Source organism: Hemitrygon akajei, chromosome 1 (assembly GCF_048418815.1).
Source record: "Hemitrygon akajei chromosome 1, sHemAka1.3, whole genome shotgun sequence".
Lineage (NCBI taxonomy): Eukaryota > Metazoa > Chordata > Chondrichthyes > Myliobatiformes > Dasyatidae > Hemitrygon > Hemitrygon akajei.
In genome coordinates, this window is record NC_133124.1 from 108,442,558 (window position 1) to 108,465,169 (window position 22,612).

Below are 22,612 nucleotides of genomic sequence, written 5' to 3' on the forward strand. Positions count from 1 at the left end.
TTTCAGTTTATCCTTCAAACTTTGCAAATTTCTTTCCAATAGTATTTAGCTTTATTTTAGATATATTCAGAACCTTTGGGAAAGCCTTGACAGAGTGTGCTTCTATCACCTTTCAATTACTGCATTCTAGGTCACAGGATGATTAGGGTCTCTATTTTGTTATTTATTTTTAATTCATTATCTTGGCTTACTAACCAATTTGCTTAAGAAATGCTTTCTTCTAATGTGTGATATCAGAGGTAGTAATTATTCTTTTATTACAGGTCTGTTCAGTTTTGCGTACTGTAAAGAGTAAAATTCAAACTTCACAGTCCTTCCTTGTAATAAGGCCCCATCCTTTGTATGATCCTGTTAATACAGCTCAATACAGTCTTCAAGGACATGAACTGTCAATTCTGTTTCAGCCAAAGCATTATCACATATATGTAATAGTTCTGTGTGATTTTTTCTTTATTTTCTCATTCATTTGTTTCTACTCTTTGATTTAGTTGTTATTTTTATCATCAGTTTTTCTTCATATCCTTGCAAATTTCTTTCTAATAGTACTCTAATAGTTTTATTTTAGATTTCTTTGTAAGCTCTATGAAAGCTTATCCGGAGTCTACTTCCATCACCTTTCAATTTGCAGCCATCAGAACACTTGTTATTACATCAAAGAACTCAGTCTAGTTGGTCAAGGAACACTTAGTTTAAAAAAAATAGTGTTGAGTGTTACTTTTTAACCCATCTTCCCCAAGGTGAAAATTAATTTTGTCTTTGACAATGGTTCTTTGTCATTTTACCACTACAGATAAATTGGTTCCCAAGTCCATCTGTTTCCTTATCTGAGTAGCTTACAAAATTTGCAGTCCTCCGATCTCGTGACTCCATTCCCATGATCAAGTAGGAATCAAAGATTCTGCTCAGGGCTTCTCTCACAAATATATTCTCTCTGGGCTATGTACCTTGCTAATTTTGCCATGTTTTTTCATATGAGAGATACAAAGTATTGATTTTCCCTGTCTCCATATGAAGATTTCTGATTTCAAAACATGAATAACTGCAGATACTGCAATCTGAAATAAAACAGAAAATAGGGGAAATATAGGATCTGTGGAAACGAAACAGAATTGAAATTCATTTCAGAGACTTTTTATTCAACATGGTTTCAACTGAAACATTGAGATTTCTGTTTTGTACTAATTCCTTCTGTTGATTTGAGAAGCTTGGTGGTTAGCACTTCTGTGTTGAGGACCTGGGTTTGATGTTGACCACAGATATTGTTTATATGGAATTTGCACTTTTTCCTCCAAATATTCTGTGGGTTCCTCCTGCATTCAAAGATGTACTGGTAGGTTAATTGGTTGCTGTTAATGACCCCTTCATTTGAGTAAGTGAAGAAAAATGGCAGTACTGCAGGGAAGTGAGGAGAGGGGTATAGAACTGATGGATTTAACCAGTGTCAGCTTCACCTATGATATATTGGATAATCTTCATGCAAAATTCAGTACCGAGTCATGCAGAATTGGAAACTCTCTGGTTTGAGTTCGAGTCTACTCTGAATGAATCCATCCCACCACATAATCACAGAAAAGTTGCAGTACAGTATGCTGTTTTCTGCCTTTGTGTCTATACTGGCTCTGAATGATAAAGCTCAGAAGCAGGTCCCTTAGCACATCATATGTAAGCCAACCATCAAAGACCTATCTGTATTGGCTCATGTATCACCGTTTGGTCTGTAGTCTATGTTTCGTGCTCATCACTCTGAAAAGGTAAGGATCAGATGCTTAATGGTTCTGAGGGTAGTTTATTCAGGAAGGGTGAGTAAGAAAGATGATGTAATAGTCATTAAGACAAATATATTACTAGAAAGATTGTCTTTGAGATTGTGTAAAAGGAACAATAAAGGAACTGTAATGCTACTGAACATATTTTATGGACTCAATCAAATTGCAAAAGGAAATAAGAGACACGGTGTTTGTTAATTTCTGTTTTCAAGGAACAATCAGGTAGTTCTATCACCCTAACTCTTTCCTGATGTCATTGTTGAACTTGTGCCTCTATTGGTGTATTCCAAATCCCAACTACGACTACACCAATGTTTTCCTGTTTGTAGGTTGCTATCTTGTGCAGGTCACCTTTAATCTGGCATTATCAGTTCTTTAGATGGTTGAAAAAGTTTTTCTTTATTTCCTCAGTACAAGTAGTCCATGAAATTTTCAGATCTCCTGGCCTTCCCTGCTGTAAGAAGAACAGCCACAGCTTCTCCAATCTGCCTATGCCATTTTAATTCTTAACACCTGGAAGCATTTGAGAAAACCTACTGCTTCTCCAAAGCCTTTACATTCTTCTGAAGCATGGTGACCAAAACTGAAAATAGCAATACTGAGCCAAATTGAGCTTTTTTCATGCTTAGTACAACCTCCTCATTTTATTACTTTTTTTGTTTGTGAAATCCCAAAATTGTTCTGTTAATTTGATGCGTCATAATAAAATATTTTTGCAGAGATCCCTCTATTTCAAACTTTGTGAGTTGATTGACTTCTTGTGCTTTACCATTCTATAATTTCTGTTCCTTACATCTTGTCCCTTGTACAAAGTTGAACATAGAGCAGTGTAGCACAAAAGCAGACCCTTCAGCCCATATTGTTGTGCTAAACTAATGAAATCAGTAATTAAATGCCCACTAAACTTATCCCTCTTCCTACACAAAGTGTATAACCTTTCATTTCATGTGCCTTCCTAATAGCCTCTTGAATGGCCCTATCCTTTTGCCTCCACCACCATCGCAGGCAGGCAGTGCATCTCAGGCACTGAACTGTGAGTGAGTGTGATTGTGTGTGTAAAAATAACACTTGGCCCACACATCTCCTTTGAACTTATTCTTAGTTGTAAATGCATGTCCTCTGATATTACCCATTTTTAACTGTGGGAAAAGATACTGGATGTCTACTGTATCTCTGCCACTCATAATCGTATAACCCTCTGTCAGATCTCCTCTCAACCTCTACCATTCCAGAGAAAGAAACCCAATCTCTCCCTACATTGTGCTAATTGCAGTGATAAATTGTCACGAATCAGAGAATGGTTATAATTTGATGGTCCTGACCTCTGATCCAGTTGCTGCAGTCCTTTATCTGAAAGCATAAATTGGGCTGAGCTAAAACAATGGTGACAGAGGCTGAATTTTGTGATTTGGCTCTTTACCAATAATCGTTCTTTTAAGCAATGCAGTAAGTGGTAAGGAAATAAAATCCTCCCTGAAAGGCTCTAAAAATACTGTTTCTTGCTAAATGTTTTTGAACCATGTAGTTAACATGTTATACTAATAGGGTTAGGTCTATTGTATAGCAGTGGTCACGTATTAGAATGACTAAAGATGGCAGACATGCCATACTCTTGCTTGCACTTATTCCATCTCTGTTTAGCACAGATTCATCTGATTTGACAACAATGCATATGTGTAGGTGGCAGAGGGAGGGGTTGGTAGAAGAAAGGAGAGAGAACATCCAGATGGTGCCTCAGAAGCAGTGTTATCTTTCAGAGGCTGAATTAGTGATGAAATCTGCTCCCATTGTAATTGATTCATTTAACATTCAGCTCTGAATTTATAATCACCTGCTGCATTGCAGCCTTCCACTGTAAAGATCTTCTCACTGAACTGACTGCCATTTATATTTGGCACAGATGAGATATTTTTAGGGTAAAGGTGGCATCATGCCAGGAGTGATCTCTCACGATAATCCGAGCTTTGAAGTGAAAGTATCAAGAATATGTTTTCCTATTCTGTTGTATAAGAACAGCTCACAGTTCACTTTTTTTTACAGTCATCAATTACATTTCTCCAGTTAACATTATAAAATGTTTTAGTCCTTCCCTGTAGTTCTGCAGCAACTTTATTCCCCATAGTTAAAAAATTTGCAGCTGATTCTTGACTGCTACACCCTAGTTGTCAACTTAAAACTTGATATTGCTAAAACCTTTACAGCTAGATTGGTTCTGTGTCAGTTCTATAAACGTGTCCCCTGCCTTGTTCAGAAGAATTTGGATTAATCCATATTGATCAGACATTCTCCTGAAATAACTCAGTTCCGGTCTTAAGTTTTTTCCCCCCAATTTCTTGGTTTTACTGAAGAACTGATTTAAAGTTAAGCCTGTTTCCCTTAGCAGCTGCCTCCAAGCATTTGTTTAATAAGCCAGTCTGTTGCAAGACCAACAGACTAACACCATGTCTTGTGTGCAGTCTTTACCCATGCAACTTAGAACTGATCTCAGCAGTTAGTTAAAGCATTCATCTGCCACTTTTACAGATGGGTTGCAAAGATCTTAAAGAGAAGCAGTGGGTTATCTCCAGTGTTGTTGTCAATACTTACTCTCTTTCCAATATTCCAGCCAATAATGCTTGCTGTTTTTAAGAGTTTGCTATCCCCACTCCGATGCTGGAGAGGTAGAAATGGCGGACGAACTGAACAAGTATTTTTCATCAGTCTTTACTGTGGAAGACTCTAGCCGTGTGTTGGAAGTTCCAAGTGTCAGAGTCATGAAGCGTCTGAAGTTACCATTACCAGGGAGAAGATTCTTGGGAAACCTGAAGTTAGAAACCTTGGGTCTGAAGGTAGAAAAGTCACCTGGACCAGATGGTGTACACCCTAGGGTTCTGAAAGAGGTGGCTGAAGAGTTTGTGGAGGCAATAAGCAATATAATATGTTGATCTTCCAAGAATCACTGGATTCTAGAATGGTTCTGGATGACTGGAACGTTGTAAATATCACTCCAAGAAGGGAAAGAGGCAGAAGAAAGGAAATTATAGGCCTGTTAGTCTGACCTCAGTGGGTGGAGTCGATTGTCAAGAATGTCATTTTGGAGTACAGAGGCACATGATAAAGTAGGTTGTAGTCCGCATGATTTCCTCAAGGGCAAATCTTCCTGACAAATCGGTTGGAATTCTTTGAAGAAATAACAAGCAGTATAGACAAAGGAGATCAGTGTATGTTGTGTATTTGGATTTTCAGAAGGTCTTTGACAAGGTGCCACACATGAGGCTGCTTAACAAGCCATGGTATTACAGGGAATATTCTAGCATGGATAAAGCAGTGGGTGATTGGCAGGAGGCAAAGAATGGGAATAAAGGGAGCCTTTTTTGGCTGGCTGCCAGTGACTAGTGGTGTTCTACAGGGGTCTGTGTTGAGATAGATTCTTTTTATGTTATATGTCAATTATTTGGATGATGGAATTGATGGCTTTGTTGCAAAATTTGCAGACAATACAAAGACAGGTGGAGTGGCAGGTAGTTTTGTGGAAGTAGAGTGGCTACAGAAGGATTTAGACAGATTAGGAGAATGGGCAAAAAAGTGGCAGGTGGAATACAGTGTCGGGAAGTATATGGTCATGCACTTTGGTAGAAGAAATAAAAGGGTTGACTATTTTCTAAGTGGAGAGAAAAAGAAAAAATCTGAAGTGCAATGGGACTTGTGCAGGATTCCTTAAAGGTTACATTGCAGGTTGAGTCTGTGGGAGGATGACAATTGTGATGTTAACACTAATTTCAAGAGGACTAGAATATAAAAGCAAGGAGGTAATTTTGAGGTCTCACTTAGAGTATTGCGAGCAGTTTTGGGCCCCTTATCATAGAAAAAATATGCTGAAACTGGAGATGGTTCAACAGAAGTTCAGGATTAAATGACCGCTCATATGAAGAGCGCTTGACAGCTCTAGGCCTGTATTCACTGGAATGCGAAAGAATGAGGGGTGACCTACTTGATGCCTATCGAATGGTAAAAGGCCTTGATAGAGTGGATGTGGAGAGGATATTTCCTATGGAGTGTCCAAGACCAGAGGACAGAGCCTCAGATTAGAGGGGTGTCCTTTTAGAATGAAGATGAGGAAGAATTTCTTTAACAAGAGAGTGGTGAATCTGTGGAATTCATTACCACAGGCAGCTGTGGAAGCCAAGTCTTTATGTATATTTAAGGTAGAGGTTGATAGATTCATGATTGGCCAGGGCATGAAGGAATATGGGGAGAAGGCAGGAGATTGGGGCTGAGAGGAAAAACAGATCAGCCATGATGAAATGGTGGAGCAGACTCAATTGGACAAATAGCTTAATTCTACTCCCATATCTATGATGGTCTAATGATTAGGCAGTAAGTTGTATCAGAACAGGGCTGTTCTGTGATTACTTTTCACCTGAACCTGTCATCAGTTCCGATGGAAAGTTATTAATCAGACAAAAGTTGTTCAACCTAAATCTATCTTCATAGATGCTGAGTTTTCTCCCTAAAGTTATGTTTTGATCTAAAGTTGCCAATTCCTCCAAAACAGTGACCAAAATCAAGAAAAGTGAAATCAGAAAATGTTGAAGACATTCAGCATGCTTGATAGTATATAGTGCCTATAAAAAGTATTCACCGCCCTTGGAAGTTTTCATGTTTTAATGTTTTACAACATTGAATCACAGTGGATTCAATTTGGTTTTTTTTGACACTGATCAACAGAAAAGACTCTTTTGTGTCAAAGTGAAAACAAATTTCTACAAATTGGACTCAATTTATTACAATTATTAAATACAAAATAATTGATTGGATAAATACCCATGTCAAGTCAGTATTTACTAGATGCAACTTTGATGGCAATTACAGCCTTGAATCTGTGTGGATGGGTTTCTATCAGCTTTGCACATCTGGACACCAATTTTTCCCCATTCTTTACAAAACTGCTCAAACTCTGTCAGATTGCATGGGGATCGTGAGTGAACGGCCCTTATCAAGTCAAGCCACAAATTCTCAATTGGATTGAGGTCTGGACACTGACTTGGGCATTCAAGAACATTACTTTGTTGTTTTTAAGCCATTTCTGTGTAGCTTTGGCTTTATTATGCAGCCACTACCATGCTTCATGGTAGGGATGGTATACTTTTGATGATGTGCAGTGTTTGGCATGCGCTAAACATAATGTCCTAAACATAACCTGATGTCCAAAAAGCTCAATTTTGGTTTCATCAGACCATATAGGATCTTCTTCCAGGTGACCTCGGAGTCTCCCACATGCCTTCTGGCAAACTCAAGCTGAGATTTCTTGTGAGTTTTTTCAACAATGCCTTTCTCTCTGCCATTCTCCCATAAAGCAGCGACTAGTGAAGCACCCAGGCAACAGTTATTGTATGCACTGTCTCCTATCTCAGCCACTGAAGTTTGTAACTCCTCCAGAGTAGTCATAGGTTTCTTGGTGGCCTCTCTAACTAGTATCCTTTTCCATGGTCACTCAGTTTTTGGGGACTGCCTGCTCTAGACAGATTTACAGCTGTGCCATATTCTTTCCATTTCTTGATGATTGATTTAACTGTACTCCAAGGGATATTCAGTGACTTGGAAATTTTCTAATCAATTTCCTGACTTGTGCTTTTCAATAACCCTTCTGCCGAGTTGCTTGGAGTGTTCTTTTGTCTTCATGGTGTAGTTTTTGTCAGGATACTGACTCACCAGCAGTAGGACTTTCCAGATACAGGTGTATCTTTACTACAATTAATTGAAACTCCTTGACTCTCCATCTGGAGATGTGGAGGTGATCTTCATTTAACTAATTATATGACTTTTAATACCAGTTGGCTGCACCAGTGATGATTTGGTGTGTTATGTTAAAGGATGTGAAAACTTAAGCAATCAATTATTGTGTGTTTTATATTTGTAATTGATTTAGATCACTTTGTTAGAGATCTGTTTTCACTTTGACAAGGAGTCCTTTTCTGTTGATCAGTATCAACAAAAAAATTAAATCCACTGTGACTCAATATTGCGAAACAATAAAACATGAAAACTTCTAAGGGGGATGAATATAGGCACTGAATGTAGAAATCAAAACAGTTATGGTTTTGCATTGACAATCCTTCCATTGGAACTGGGGATATGAGAAATGAATATAATGTTACAGAGAATGTGGGGGGGGAGCGATGGGACAGATAATATTTATCTGGTAAAGTGTGACAGGGGTTACTGAGCTGAATCCATACTTACATCTTGTTAATAGATTTATGATAATTAGAGAAAGAAAATAAACTAAAGGAATGTGCAGATCAAAACTGTTATTGAACCTAAAACCAAAAAACTAGAAAGACCAGTATATAAGCCGCTCCAGTCTCTGGAGAGGTAAGTCCCACAACACCAGTTTCAGGAACAGTTACTACCCAGAACCATCGGGGTCCTGAACCAGTGTGAATAACTTCAACCACCACTACTCTAAACTGATTCTACAACCTACTGACTCACTTTCAAAACTTCTTTACAACTCTTTTTCTCAGTATTTTTTCATTTGTATAGTTTGTCTTTTGAACATTGGTTACTTGTCAATGTTAGTTTATGTATAGTTTTTCATAAATTCTATTGTATTTTTTTCCTGTAAATGTCTCCAAGAAAATAAATCTCAAGGTAGTACATGGAAACATATATGTACTTTGATAATAAATCAAAATAGATAAATGTACATGTATTTTTTTCCACCAGAATAGAGGCATCTCCATCACTGCTGTGTTTTCCAAAAGGACAAGGGAATGCTTATAGTTGTTTGATACTCCTTTGTTTTTCTATTCACAGCGTCTTTGTCCCTATCTTGACTCTGTTTGGGTTCTTTTCTCAGCGAGATTTTTTTTTGCTGTTTTACAATATATAGGGTTACCCTTTTGCTGAACAGAATTAGAAATTGGGTACATAACTTCAATCCTGACACTTTGTGCTAACAAAAGTATGCAAATTACCTTATCCAGATCTTTTACTCTATAAACAGCACAGTTAAAAGAGGTGAGAATTTCTTCACAAAAACAATACTATGTTCATATTGCCTTTCAGCAGTTTTCATATCTTTTTGCTCTGAATCTTGTCGAGAAAAAGAGGAACCTATATCCTAACACAGCCAGAAAAGGCACTCCTAAACCTAGACCACTGAAAGGGAATCTTAAATGTAAGCTAGGGAGAGCATCTAGAAACCTGAACCTGGAGGCTAATGGCAAACAAAGGATTACATATTGAACAAACTAATGGTGCAGTAATGTACAGTTATTTCCATTTAGCTCTTTCCTTTATGTTAGATGTTTTTCCCCAAATGTGTTTATCATTGTGCAATACATCGTGAATGCCGTTGATCTAATTGTAATATTTACTTAATTAATTTTTTTCTTCTCTTGATGATACTAATCTTGAACTCTTTGTGGGGTGTATAGCAGGAAAGGCACAGCAATGCCTTGAAATTATTTAATGAAACAGGAGATGATCTAGAATTGATTTGTCCAATGTGTCTTAGGTTCAGATTGTGAACAAAAAAGTTGATTACAGTCATGTGCAGTCCAAGTGTGGTTCCAAGGATAACATTAAGCATGTTCCTGGTGGTGGCAATGTGAGTATTGGCCTTAGATTCTCTTTACATTAATTTTCTGTGCATTGCTAGTATGAAGCTTATTTAATCTACTTGTAATGTGAGAATTTGTAGCAATTACAAGAAGCATACCAAATAATGTGTGGCAATTTATCTGCCATTACAGTCACTCCCAGTGATGGATTTGAGACCTCCAGTTCCTCGTCTTAACATTTGTACAAATCCAGTTGCACCTTTTTGATTGCATATTTGAAATGCAAGGGGTGTTATTTCATAATTCTGATGGGCACAGTATAAATATCTGACTTTTTGTACAAACTGAATCTCAGCTACAGCCTAATTCCTACATACATGCCTTGAACCTAGTGTGGATATAACCCACAAAACTTGCTATTTCTTATTTGTTTATTTAATGGATTGGATGGTAGACAAGAATTGTTCATTTTGTTGTAGCTTCATTGGCAAGTGGTTTTCAGGAATGTGAGAATAGTATAGGTGAATGGATTAAGTGGTTCACTCTTTAGAGAGCCACCATAGATAGACTGGGTTGAATCATCTCATTGTAAGATTCTGTGAATTGATATTTCATCAGACGTTTAAGGAGATTTGGTTTGTCATTTAAAACATTCAGACTTTTACAAATATACCATGGAGACTATTCTGACAGGCTGCATTGCTGTCTGGTATGGGAGAGGGCTGTGGTGGTGGGGGGTGCTACTGCACAGGATCAAAAGAAGCTACAGAACATTGTAAAATTAATCAACTCCATTGTGGGTACGAGTCGATGCCTCAGAAAGGCAGTCCATCATTAAGGACCCTCATCACAAGGACATGCCCTCTTATTGTGACCATCGGGAAGGAGATACAGAAGCCTGAAGGCGCACACTCAGCAATTCAGAAACTGTTTCTTCCCCTCTGCCATCTGATTTCTAAATGGATATTGAACCCATGAACACTACCACAATCTTTTTTTTGTTTTTGCACTATTTTTAATTTAACTATTTAATATACATATATACTTACAGTGGTTAATTTATTTTTCTGTATTTATCATGTATTGCGTAGTACTGCTGCAGCTAAATTAACAGATTTCACGGCATATGTCGGTGATATTAAACCTGATTCTGATACATTAAGGGGAAATAGATTTAAATTCATAGAGGCCATCGGTGTTTGTCAGTCTTCAGGAGAGGAAAGAGGAAATATCTAGGCAAACTTAGAAATTAGTTTAGTGAAATGGTGCTATTGCCTGGGTTATAATGGTGTAGTGGCTTTGGTGGAAGTTCTGGCATCCTAGAGGTCAAGTTTAAGCAATGTGAAATTGAATTGCATGCTAGTTATTTGTAACCTATCAATATCCATGAGGAAAGGGAGTCTGCCAACTATTTTCCTTATTGTTGTCAATAGCTTTTGAAGAGCCAGTCAATTGAACATACTGAAGCAGTGCATTGCAGTGGAATACTGCACAATAGGAACAATATGCCCTCGTCTTGATCAGTCATTGTTGAAATACACTCAAATAATTGGATATCCTGATTGTGAAACAATATCCTGGGTTCCTTTCTAACTAGCCACATATTTTAAATTGCACTTGGTAAAACTGTGTAGCTAGTATAATTACATAGAACATAGAATAATACAGCATGGTACAGGCCCTTTGGCCCACAATTGTGCTGACCCTTACCTTAAACACTGCCTCTCATATAACCATCCACCTTAAATTCCTCCATATACCTGTCTAATAGTCTTTTAAATTTCACTAGTATATCTGCCTCCACCACTGACTCAGGCAGTGCATTCCACGCACCAACCACTCTCTGAGTAAAAAAGCTTCTTCTAATATCCCCCTTGAACTTTCCACCCCTTACCTTAAAGCCATGTCCTCTTGTATTGAGCTGTGAGGCCCTGGGAAAGAAGCGCTGGCTGTCCACTCTATCTATTCCTCTTAATATCTTGTATACCTCTATCACATCTCCTCTCATCCTCCTCCTCTCCAGAGGGTAAAGCCCTAGCTCCCTTAATCTCTGATCATAATGCATACTCTCTAAACCAGGCAGCATCCTGGTAGATCTCCTCTGTACCCCTTCCAATGCTTCCACATCCTTCCTATAGTGACATGACCAGAACTGGACACAGTACTCCAAGTGTGGCCTAACCAGAGTTTTATAGAGCTGCATCATTACCCCGCGACTCTTAAACTCTATTCCTTGACTTATGAAAGATAACACTCCGTAAGCTTTCTTAACTACCCTATCTACCTGTGAGGCAACTTTCAGGGATCTGTGGACATGTATCCCCAGATTCCTCTGCTCCCCCACACTTCCAAGTATCCTGCCATTTACTTTGTTTAATTACGTTTAATTCTATTCGAGGATCAGGTCAGAAAGTAATTTATTTAGGCAAACACTAAATCTTCTAAAATATATTATAACTATAATATATAAAATCTGAACATACTCCTGAATAGAGACTCAGCAAGGCTTTGTGCATGGCAGGTCATGTCTAATCAGTCTTATAGATTACCAAAACTGTTATCAACTAGAAGAGGTTATAAAGAAGGTTGATGAAGGAAAGGTTCTGGATAGGCATTGTTGACATGGGCTTTAGCAGAGTTCCACATGAGAGCCTGCTCCAGAAGCTTAAGACATTTGGCATTCAGGATCATAGTAATCAATTAGATTCAACATTGGCTTAATGGGAGAAGTCAGAGAGTGGTTAGGAGATGGTTTGCTCTCTGACTGGAGGCCAGTGACTAGTGGTGTGCCCCAGGAATTGGTGCTGGGTCTGTTATTGTTTATCATCTATGCCAATGATTTAGATGATAAAACGGTGAACTAGATCAGCAGATTTCTGGATGACAGCTATTGGGGGTATATGGACATCAAGAACGCCTATCAAAGCTTGCAAGGTAATCTGCAGCAGCTGGGAAATGGGGTTGAAAATGGCAGATTGAACTGGAAGCAGACAAGTGTGAAGTGTTGCCCTTTGGGTTTACATATCAGGGTAAGACTTACACTGGCAAGAGAAAATCTGCAGATGCTGGGAATCCAAGCAACACATACAAAGCGCTGGAGGAACTCAGCAGGCCAGGCAGCATCTAGGAAAAGAATACAGTTGGCATTTTTGGTAGATGGTAGGGCACAAAGGTATGCTGTGTAGACCAAGGGATCTGGTAATGCAAATCCATTACTCCATGTAAGTGGCAACACGGGTAGATGGGGTTGGTAGAGAGAGCTTGTAACACATTGGCTTTCATAGATTAGGTTATGGAGTACGGAGCTGGAATGTTATGTTAAAGTTGGAGAAGACACTGAGGCCGAATTTGGGGTATTGTGTGCAGTTCTGGTCACCTACTTACATTATATCAATAAGCTTGAAGAAATGCAAAGAAAATTTACAAGGATGTTGATAGGATGATATCTTTAAGAGAAGGTTTGCTAGTGCTGTTGGGGGGCCGGGTTTAAGCTAAAGTGGCAGGGGAATGGGAGCCAGAGAGCTGGGGCAGATAGAGGAGTCATTCTAGAGAAGGATGCTGTTAAGCTTACAGATGAAGTCAGCATGTTGGGTCAAATGTTCTGACTTGGGTATATTCCAATCCAAAGAGTATTGTAAGAAAGGCGAATGAGCTTAGGACAGGGATCAGAACATGGAACATGGACATTGTAGCCATTGGTGAGACTTGGTTGCAGGATGGGCAGGACTGACAGCTCAGTGTTCTGGGGTCCCGTTGTTTTAGCTGTGCTATAGTGGGAGGGATTAAAGGGGAAGGGGTGGCATTGCTAATCAGGAAAATAGTCATGACAGACCTCAGGCAGGGCAAACTGGGGAGCTTGTCTACCAAGGCTATATGGGTGGAATGAGGAATAAGAAAGGGATGACCATGTCAATGGGATTATAGATGGCTCAATAGTCAGCAGGAATTACAGGAACGCATTTGTAGAGAGATTGCAGACTCTGCAAGAAGCATAAGGTTGTGATAGGTGATTTGTGTCAAATTTGTTCATTAAAAATTCCTTAATATATAGAGGTATCAAATAGCAAGATTGCGATACTGTGTCTCATTTTAGGTAATGAGGGCAGTTGACAGAAGTTTATGTAGGGGAACACTTTGCATCTGATGATCATAATGCCATTATTTTCAATTTTATTATGTTCAACGATAGGTTTTGTCCTAGGTTTGAGATTTTAAATTGGAGAAAGGCCAATTTTGATGGTATTGGAAAGGATCTGGCAAATGTGGATTGGGATGGGCTGTTTTATGGCAACAGTGTATGTGGTAAGTGGAAGGCCTTAAAAAGTGAAATTTCAAGATGACAGAATTTGTATGTTCCTGTCAGAATAAAAAGTGAGGATAACAGGTTTAGTTAGTGAACCTTGCTTTTCAAAAGATATTGAGAAACTGGATAAGAAGAAGGAAGTAGGCAGCAGGTGAGAACAAATGAGGTAGTTGAGTATAAGAAATGCAAGAGAACATGAAAGAAGGGAATCAGGAGGGCTGAAAGAAAGCATGAAGTTACTCTTGCAGACAGGTGAAGGAGAATCCTAAAGGCTTTTGCAGATATATTAAAAGCAAAAGGATAGTGAGGGACAAAATTGGTCCTCTGGAAGACTAGAGTGGACATCTATGCTTGGAGCCGAAAGAGATGGGGGACATTGAAAATGTTTTTTTTTGCATATGTATTTACTCAGGAGATAGATGCAGAGTCTATAGAAGTGAGGCAAAACAGCACTGAGGTCATAAACATATAGATTATAGAGGAGGAGGTGTTTGCTGGCCTGAGACAAGCTAGGGTGGATAAATATCCAGGCCCTGACAAGGTCTTTCCTTATACCTTATGGGAGACTAGTGCAGAAATTGCAGTGGCCCTAGTAGAGATAATTAAAACATCCTTAGTAACGGGTGAGGAGCCAGAGGATTGGAGGATAGTTAATGTTCCATTGTTCAAGAACGGCTCTAAAATTAAGTTAGGAAATTATAGGCCAGAGAGCCTGACATTAGTAGTAAGCAGGTTATTGGAAGGACCAGATTTATAAGTATTTGGATAGACAGGGACTGATTAAGGATAGTTAACATGGCTTTGGGCAGAATTTTTCAAGGAAGTTACCAGGAAAGTTAATGAATGCAGGGCAGTGGATGTTGTTTACGTGGAATTTAGAAAGGCCTTTGACAAGATCCCTTATGGGAGCTTGATCGAGAAGGTTCAATTGCTTGACATACAGGATGAGGTAATAAATTGGATTAAACATTGGCTTCGTGGAAGAAGCCAGAGGCTTTGTAGATGGTTTCATCGCTGACTGAAAGCCTGTGACTCATGGTGTGCAGCAGGGATTGATATTAGGCCTGTTGTTGTTTGTTAACAAAATCAACAATCTGGATGATGATGTAGTAAACTGGATCACCAAGACTGGGGGCAGAGTTAACAGCAAGAAAGGCTATCAAAGCTTCCAGTGGGATCTGGACCAGCTAGAAAAATGGGCTGAGAAATGGCAGATGGGATTTAGTGCAGACACGTGTGAAGAGTTGCACTTCGGAAGGATAAGCCAGGGTAGGACTTATGCTGTGAACAGTAGAGCACAGAGGAGTCCAATAGAAAAAGGGAATACAGGTCCATAATTCCTTGAACCTGGTGACACAAGTAGATGGGGGTCATAAAGAGAGCTTATGAATATTGGTCATCATAAATTAGGGTATTCCATATGCAATTGGGATGTTATGTTGAAGTTGTATAAGATGTTGGTGAGGATTAATTTTCGTGTATTGTGTGCACTTAACACCTCGCCCATCCCTCGCTCTTATTCATTCTCAGGGTATGTTTATGAGACAAGTTCCACATTTATTGCCTGTCCCTAGTCTTCTTGACATGGCACTTGACTTTTTTCCTGTCTGATGCAGTTAGATGGTATACTTGCCCGGGGGAGTAATTCAGTCAACTGCATTGGTATGATACTGTTCCAAATGGTGAGATTTAAATCAAGACTTAATTGGCCATTGGTCCAGTAACATCTTCACTAGACTATTGTGGTAGTTAATGAATACCAGTCTGTTATACTTTTTATTGCATATCCATACTTTAACCTTTAACTTACTTTTATATAATTTCTTTATTCTTTAGGATTGTGTAATGTTTTTGTTGCATGTCACGCCAACATATCACAGCAAATTCCAAATACATGTAAATGTATATGATGAATAAACTTAATCCTTGATCCTTTATCTTCTTTATTAAGTTTTGAATAACTTACAATTATGTGAGTTATGTATATAATATATAACATTTACTCTCCTCATGGGTCTCTTCGTACATGAGCCTCTTAAACCTAATTAACTGGTCTAATTGGAAATCTGGATTTTCATTTTAAGCAATATAATATTTCATATACCTTAATGAAGAATGTGTTGCAGATACGTTTGCAAGGTACCCCATGAAAGGCCTATTGAGAAAGTAGGGAGGCATGGAATCTAAGGGGACCTTGCTTTGTGGATCCAGAATTGGCTTGCCCACAGAAGGCAACGAGTGGTTGTAGATGGGTCATATTCTGTATGGAGGTCGGTGACCAGTGATGTGCCTCAGGGATCTGTTCTGGGACTCCTTCTCTTTGCGATTTTTTATAAAGGACCTGGATGAGGAAGTGGAAGGATGGATTAGTAAATTTGCTGATGACACGAAGGTTGGGGGTTTTGTGGATAGTGTGGAGGGCTGTCAGAGGTTACAGCGGGATATTGATAGGATGCAAAACTGGGTAGAGAAGTGGCAGAGGAGTTCAACCCAGATAAGTGTGAGGTGGTTCATTTTTGTAGGTCAAATATGGCTGAATATAGTATTATAGATGATCAGCCATGATCATACTGAATGGCGGTGCAGGCTCGAAGGGCCGAATGGCCTACTCCTGCACCTATTTTCTACGTTAATGGTAAGACTCTTGGAAGTGTGAAGGATCAGAAGGATCTTGGGGTCCGAGTCCATAGGACACTCAAAGCTGCTGCGCAGGTCGACTCTGTGGTTAAGAAGGCATATGGTGTATTGGCCTTCATCAGCCTGTGGGATTGAGTTTAGGAACTGAGAGCTAATGTTACAGCTATATATGACCCTGGTCAGACCCCACTTAAAGTACTGTGCTCAGTTCTGGTCAGCTCACTACAGGAAGGATGTGGAAACTATAGAAAGGGTGCAGAGGAGATTTACAAGGATGATCCTGGATTGGGGAGCATGTATTACAAGAATAGGTTGAGTGAACTTGGCCTTTTCTCCTTGGAGTGACGGAGGATGAGAAGTGACCTGATAGAGGTGTATATGATGATGAGATGCATTGACTGTGTGGATAGAGGCTTTTTCCTAGGGCTGAAATGGTTATCACGAGAGGGCATTTTTAAGGTGCTCGGAAGTAGGTACAGAGGGGATGTCAAGGGTAAGTTTTTTTTATGCAGAGAGTGGTGAGTGTGGAATGGGCTGCTGGTGATGGTGCTGCAGGCAGATATGATAGTCTTTTAAGAGACTCCTGAATAGGTACATGGAGCTTAGAAAAATAGGGAGCTATGGGTAACCCTAGGTAATTTCTAAAGTAAGTACCGGTACATGTTCGGCACAGCATTGTGGGCCAAAGGGCCTGTTTTATGCTGTAGTTTTTCTATGTTTCTGTGTTTCTTATTTCTTCTTTACCTTAAAGGTACTGAAACAATGAAATCTTTTTTTCAACTTTTAAAATTGTAGGTACAAATTCCAAAAGCAAAAGTTGATGTGAACCGTGTATCATCAAAGTGTGGATCCAAGACCAATCTAAAACATAAAGCAGGTACTACTGGTAAATTCAAAATAACCTAAACTTAAATGTTGAAAATTAAAGCTTATGTTAGACAGCCAATAATCTTAAGAAAATTACATTGTAGTGTGATAATGTGTTTTTTAATATGCTATTGTGAGCACATCTGTGGAAGGAATGCTGGTCAAAGCAGTGAACTCTCTGGTCATCTTTGAACAAAGCTGTAGGATCTTTAACAGGCATAGGATTTTTACATCCCAAAGAGGAAGAACTATTCTGAAGGAAAGCTAAGCAAGGATCTGCATTGCAATATTTGATGGTACCCATTACAGAGGGTCCTAGGTGACTCTTATCTTCTTGAATGTTGAGATTGTGGAGGCAAGTATTTCATAATGCTCCTGACTAATGAGGCTTGGAGCCATTCACCCAAGGAGATCTAGTTTCAGATATGTTTTTAATGCATAGTCTTGAGATTCTGTTCAATTGTGACCCCTTATTATTGACACATGGGACACAATAGATGCTGATGTCAAGGGTAGATGATGGGTAAGTTCTCGATCATTGGAGGCGGTTGTTGCCTGACATTGAGTTGTTGTATACTACAGTACAGAAATAAGCCCTTTAGCCCATCTAGTTAATGTTGAACTATTAATCAGCCTAGTCCCATCGACCTGCACCTGGACCATAGTCCTTCCTTTCCTTCCCATCCATGTACTTGCCAAAGTTTCTCTGGAATGTTAAAATCAAACCTGCATCCACCCCTTCTGCTGGCAGCTTGTTCCACACTTTCACCTCTGAGTGAACAAGTTCCCCTTAAACGTTTCTATTTTTACCCTTAACCCATGACTTCTAGTTCTAATCTCACACAACCACAATAGAAAAAAATCTACCTGTGTTTACCCCTATCTCTACCCCTCATAATTTTACATACCCCTATCAAATCTACCCTCATCTTCCTGCACTCTATAGAATAAAGTCTTAACCTATTCAACTTTTCCCTAATCTCAGGCCCTCAAGTCCTGTCAGCATCCTTGTAAATTTTCTCTTCACCCTTTCACTCTTACTTGCATCTTTCCTGTAGGTAGGAGACCGAAACTACACAATACTCCGAATTAGGCCTCTCCAAGTCTTGTTGACTTCAACATAGCATCCCAACTCCTGTACTTAACCATTTAAATTTATGAAGGCTAATCTGCAGAAGCTTTCTTTACAACCCTTTCTAGTTGTGATACCACTTTCAAGGATTTATGGATCTGTATTCCCAGGTCCCTCTGTTCTACCACACTCCTCAGTGCCCTATCATTCACCACGCAAGTTCTAACTTGGTTTACCCTCCCAAAGTGCAGCACCTCACACTTGTCTGCATTAAATTCCATCTGTCATTTTCCATCCGGTCCAGATCCAGCAGCAAGTTTTGATAGTCTTCCTTGCTATCCACTGCACCCCCAGTCTGTATATTTGCTGATCCAGTTTACTACATCATCATCAAGATCATTGATGACAAATAACAATGGACCCAGCACCAATTCCTGTGGCACACCACCATTCACAGGCTTCTAGTGATAAAGGCAACATCTAGTACCAGTCTGGCTTCTCGCAATGACTAATCTGATTTACTACCTTTTCTTCAGTGCTATGTGACTGAACCTTCTTGACCAGCTGCCTGTGCAGGACCTTGGCAAAGGTCTTGCTAAAGTCCATTTAAACAACATCCACTGCCTTGCTTTCAATAACTTTCCTGGTAACTTCTAAAAATTCTATAAGATTGATTGGACACGACCTAGCACACAGAAAGCCTTGTTGACAATCTCTAATCAGTGCTTGTCCTTCCAATTACTTGTATAAATGGTCCCTTAGAATACTTTCCAAATACTTAACTGCTACTGATGTCTGGCTCACTGGCCTATAATTTCCTGGCTTATTCTAAGAGTCTTACTTAAACAACAGAACAACATTAGTTATCCTCCAATCCTGCAGCACCTCATCCATGGCTAAGATGTTTCAAATATCTCTGCTAGGGTCCCAAAATGTATGCACTAGTCTCCCACAAGGTCAGAGACAACACCTTATCAGGCCCTGGGGATACCCACCCAAATTTGTCTCAAGATGGCAAACACCACCTCCTCTAATCTGTATATGGTCCATTACCTTACAGCTACATTGCCTTACTTCTATAGACTCTGAGTCTGTCTCTCAAGTAAATATACATGCAAAAAATCTATTCAAAATCTACCCCCATCTTTTTTGGCTCCATGCATAAATGACTGCTGATCTTCCAGAGGACCAACTTTGTTCCTTGCAGCCCTTTTGTTCTTAATATATCTGTAGAAGCCATTGGGGGGTTCTCCTTTACTTTGTCTGCATACTCCTCTCATACCTGATTGGTTCCTTCTTGCCTATAGCTGCTATGCACTCCTTCTTAACCAGGGCCTCAACATCTTTCGAAAACCAAGGTTCTCGAAACCTGTTATCCTTGCCTTTTATTCTGATAAAAACATACAAACCCTCAAACTTTCATTTTTGAAGCCCCCCCACTTACACCTTTGCCAGAAAATCCATACTTTCCACGCCCTTTCTGATACCATCAACATTGGCCTTTCTCCAATTTAGAATCTCAACTGGAGGACCAGACCCATCCTTTTCCATAATTCCTTATGGGAGATCTAGTATCACTCTCTCTCTGGTTGGGACTTCTATGTACTGATAAAGGAAACTTTCCAGAAAACATTTGGCTAAATTTTTCCTATTCAACCCTTTTTACTGTATTGGAGTCAATATGTGAAAGTTAAAATCACCTACTATCACGACCTTATGTTTCTTGTAACAGTCAGCGATCTCTCTACAAATTTGCTCCTCTGAATCCCGTGGACTGTTGAGTGGTCTATTGTATTGTCCCATTAACATAGTCATATATTTCTTATACTTCAGTTCTACCCATAAGGCCTTACCAGATGAGCTTCCAGTCTGTCCTGTCTGAGCTCTGCTGTGACATTTTTCCTCAATAGTACTGCATCCCTCCCACTCTATCTTGTCCAAAATAGCAGAACCTCGAATCATTGAGCTGCCGGTGCTGCCCCTCCTGCACCGTCTCACTATTGGCTACAGTGTCATAATTCCATGTGCTAATCCCTGTCATCAACTCATCTACAATACTCCTTGCATTGAAATATACACAATTCAGAACATTAGTCCCATCATGCTCAACCTTTTGATTCCTAACTTTGTATCTAGGCTTACCAACATCTTTCCTCACAACCACTCCACTGTCTGCTCTGGTGCTCTGGTTTCAAACCCCCCCTCCCCCCCCCCCCACTGCAACTGTAGTTTAAACTGCCCCTGTGCAACACTAGCAAACCTTCCCGCAAAGGTATTTGTTCCTCTGCAGTTCAGGTGCAAACCATCTCTTTTGTACAGATCCTAGCCTCTCTGGAAGAGAGCTAAATAATCAGAAAAAATCTCAAGCCCTCCCTCCTGCACCATCTCCTTAGTCATGTGTTAAGTTGCATGATCTTCGTATTTCTGGCCTCACTAGCACACGGCATAGGTGACAGTCCTGAGATCACAGCCCTGGAGGTTCTGTCCTTTAACTTAGTAACTAACTTCCTGAACTTAGTGTGCAAGACCTTGTCAACCTTCCTACACATCATTGGTACTGATGTGTATTACAGCCTCTGGCTGCTCACTCTCCCACTTGATCCGAGATGTCCCTGACCTTAGTACCTGGGAGGCAACATACGATCCAGGAATCTTGTTTTCGTCCATAGAACTTCCTGTCTTTTCCTTGACCTTTGAATCCCCTATCACTATAATTCATCTCTTCTCCCCCCCTCCCCCTTTCCTTCTAAGCGACATGGCCAAACTCAGTGCCAGAGACCTGACTGCTGTGGTTTTCCTTCCCTAGGACATTCCTCCATCATTATCCAAAGCAGCCTACCTGCTGCTGAGGGATTTGGCCACAGGAGTACTCTGCACTGACTGCCTGTCCCCTTCTCCTTCCTGATGATCACCCAGTTACCTGTGTCCTGCATCTGGGGTGTAACTACATCCCTGAATTGCCTGTACCTTCCGAATGGCCCAGGGTTTATACAGCTCCAATTCCTGAACACGGTCTGTAAGTAGCTGCATCTGGATGCACTTCCTGAAGGAAGTCTCCCACTTTCCCTCCTTGCACAAAAGGAGTATTCCACTATCTTGCCTGACTCTAACTGTGCAAGAAGGAAAAAAAGGAAGAAAAATTAAAAGAAAAAAAATCTATGTGCAGCCTACACCCCTCTGCCAAGGCTTCTGTGAGCCAAGGACTGAACTCCCCAGTGGAGCCCCTGGTCTCACACAATGGCTGCTCTGCTTAAACTCAACTTCTTTATTAATGGCCCTTGCCAAGTGCCTAATTAGGCATAATTCAACATCTCCAAGGGAACTGTAGTGCACAGAATGTCCTGGCTGCCCCCACTCGCTTCTTTTAAAATCTCTCTCCTGCTAAGCAATCCAGTGTCTCCAAGGGAACTGTGACACACAGAATTCTTGAGTACTTTGCAGCATTCAGGCAACTTCATTTATTGAGATTTGCAAATAGTGTTTTACTCCATGCAAGCATCAGCAAATATCAATTTCTGATTTTATGAAGGCAGTAAGGTAATTGAAAGCAGATAAAAATGTTTGGGTCTCAGACCCTGCTTTGAGAAGCACATGCAGTGGTCAGGAGGCTGAGCTGATTGATACTTAACCATCTTCCTGTCCGCAACAAATGACACCATACTTTAGTATATTTTCTCTTTGCAAATTAACACATTTTACCAGGGCTTCTTGATTGTGTAAGTATTGCATTTATTTTGAGGGCAGTCAACTGAACCTTCTCTTTGGAATTCAGCTCTTTGATCAAGACATACAAAAAAGCTGGATGAACTCAGCAGGTCGGGCAGCATCCGTTGTAAGAAGCAGTCAACGTTTCAAGACCCTTCGTCAGGACTAAAGGAGGGGGCAGGGGCCCTATAAAGAAGTTGAGGAGAAGGTGGAAAACCAATCAGAGGAAAGATCAAGGGGTAGGGGAGAGGATAGGCAGGAGAGGTGAAGAAAGAATCTAAGGGGAAAGCACTATGGGTAGTAGAAGAAGGCAGAGTCATGAGAGGTGATAGGCAGCTAGAAGAGGAGACAGAGTAGAGGTGGGATGGGGGAAGGGAGAGGGAGGGGATTACTGGAAGTTGGAGAATTCGATGTTCATACCAAGGGGCTGGAGACTACCCAGACGGTATATGAGATGTTGTTCCTCCAACCGAAGTTTGACCTCATCATGGCAGTAGAGGAGGCCATGTATGGACATATCCGAATGGGAATGAGAGGGAGAGTTGAAGTGAGTGGCAACCGGGAGATCCTGTCTGTTGTGGCGGACGGAGCATAGGTGCTCGACGAAATGGTCCCCCAATCTGCGTCGGGTCTTGCCAATGTAGAGGAGGCCGCACCAGGAGTACCGGATGCAATAGATTAGTACCTACGCTCCGTCCGCCACAACAGACAGGAT

At 40.2% G+C, this 22,612-nt stretch overlaps 1 protein-coding gene across 9 annotated transcripts in view; it reads left to right on the forward strand.

Moving 5' to 3' along the window:
• Positions 1–22,612, forward strand: part of LOC140729553 (uncharacterized) — a 281,549-nt gene that overhangs the window by 250,062 nt on the left and 8,875 nt on the right. For 8 of the 9 annotated variants that reach the window (XM_073049421.1, XM_073049432.1, XM_073049470.1 and 5 more), the window contains 2 exons: positions 9,268–9,360; positions 17,049–17,130. In XM_073049421.1, coding sequence (XP_072905522.1) covers positions 9,268–9,360; positions 17,049–17,130 — 175 coding nt within the window. The remainder of the gene's footprint in view (positions 1–9,267; positions 9,361–17,048; positions 17,131–22,612) is intronic. The other variant, XM_073049452.1, reaches the window with a different exon arrangement.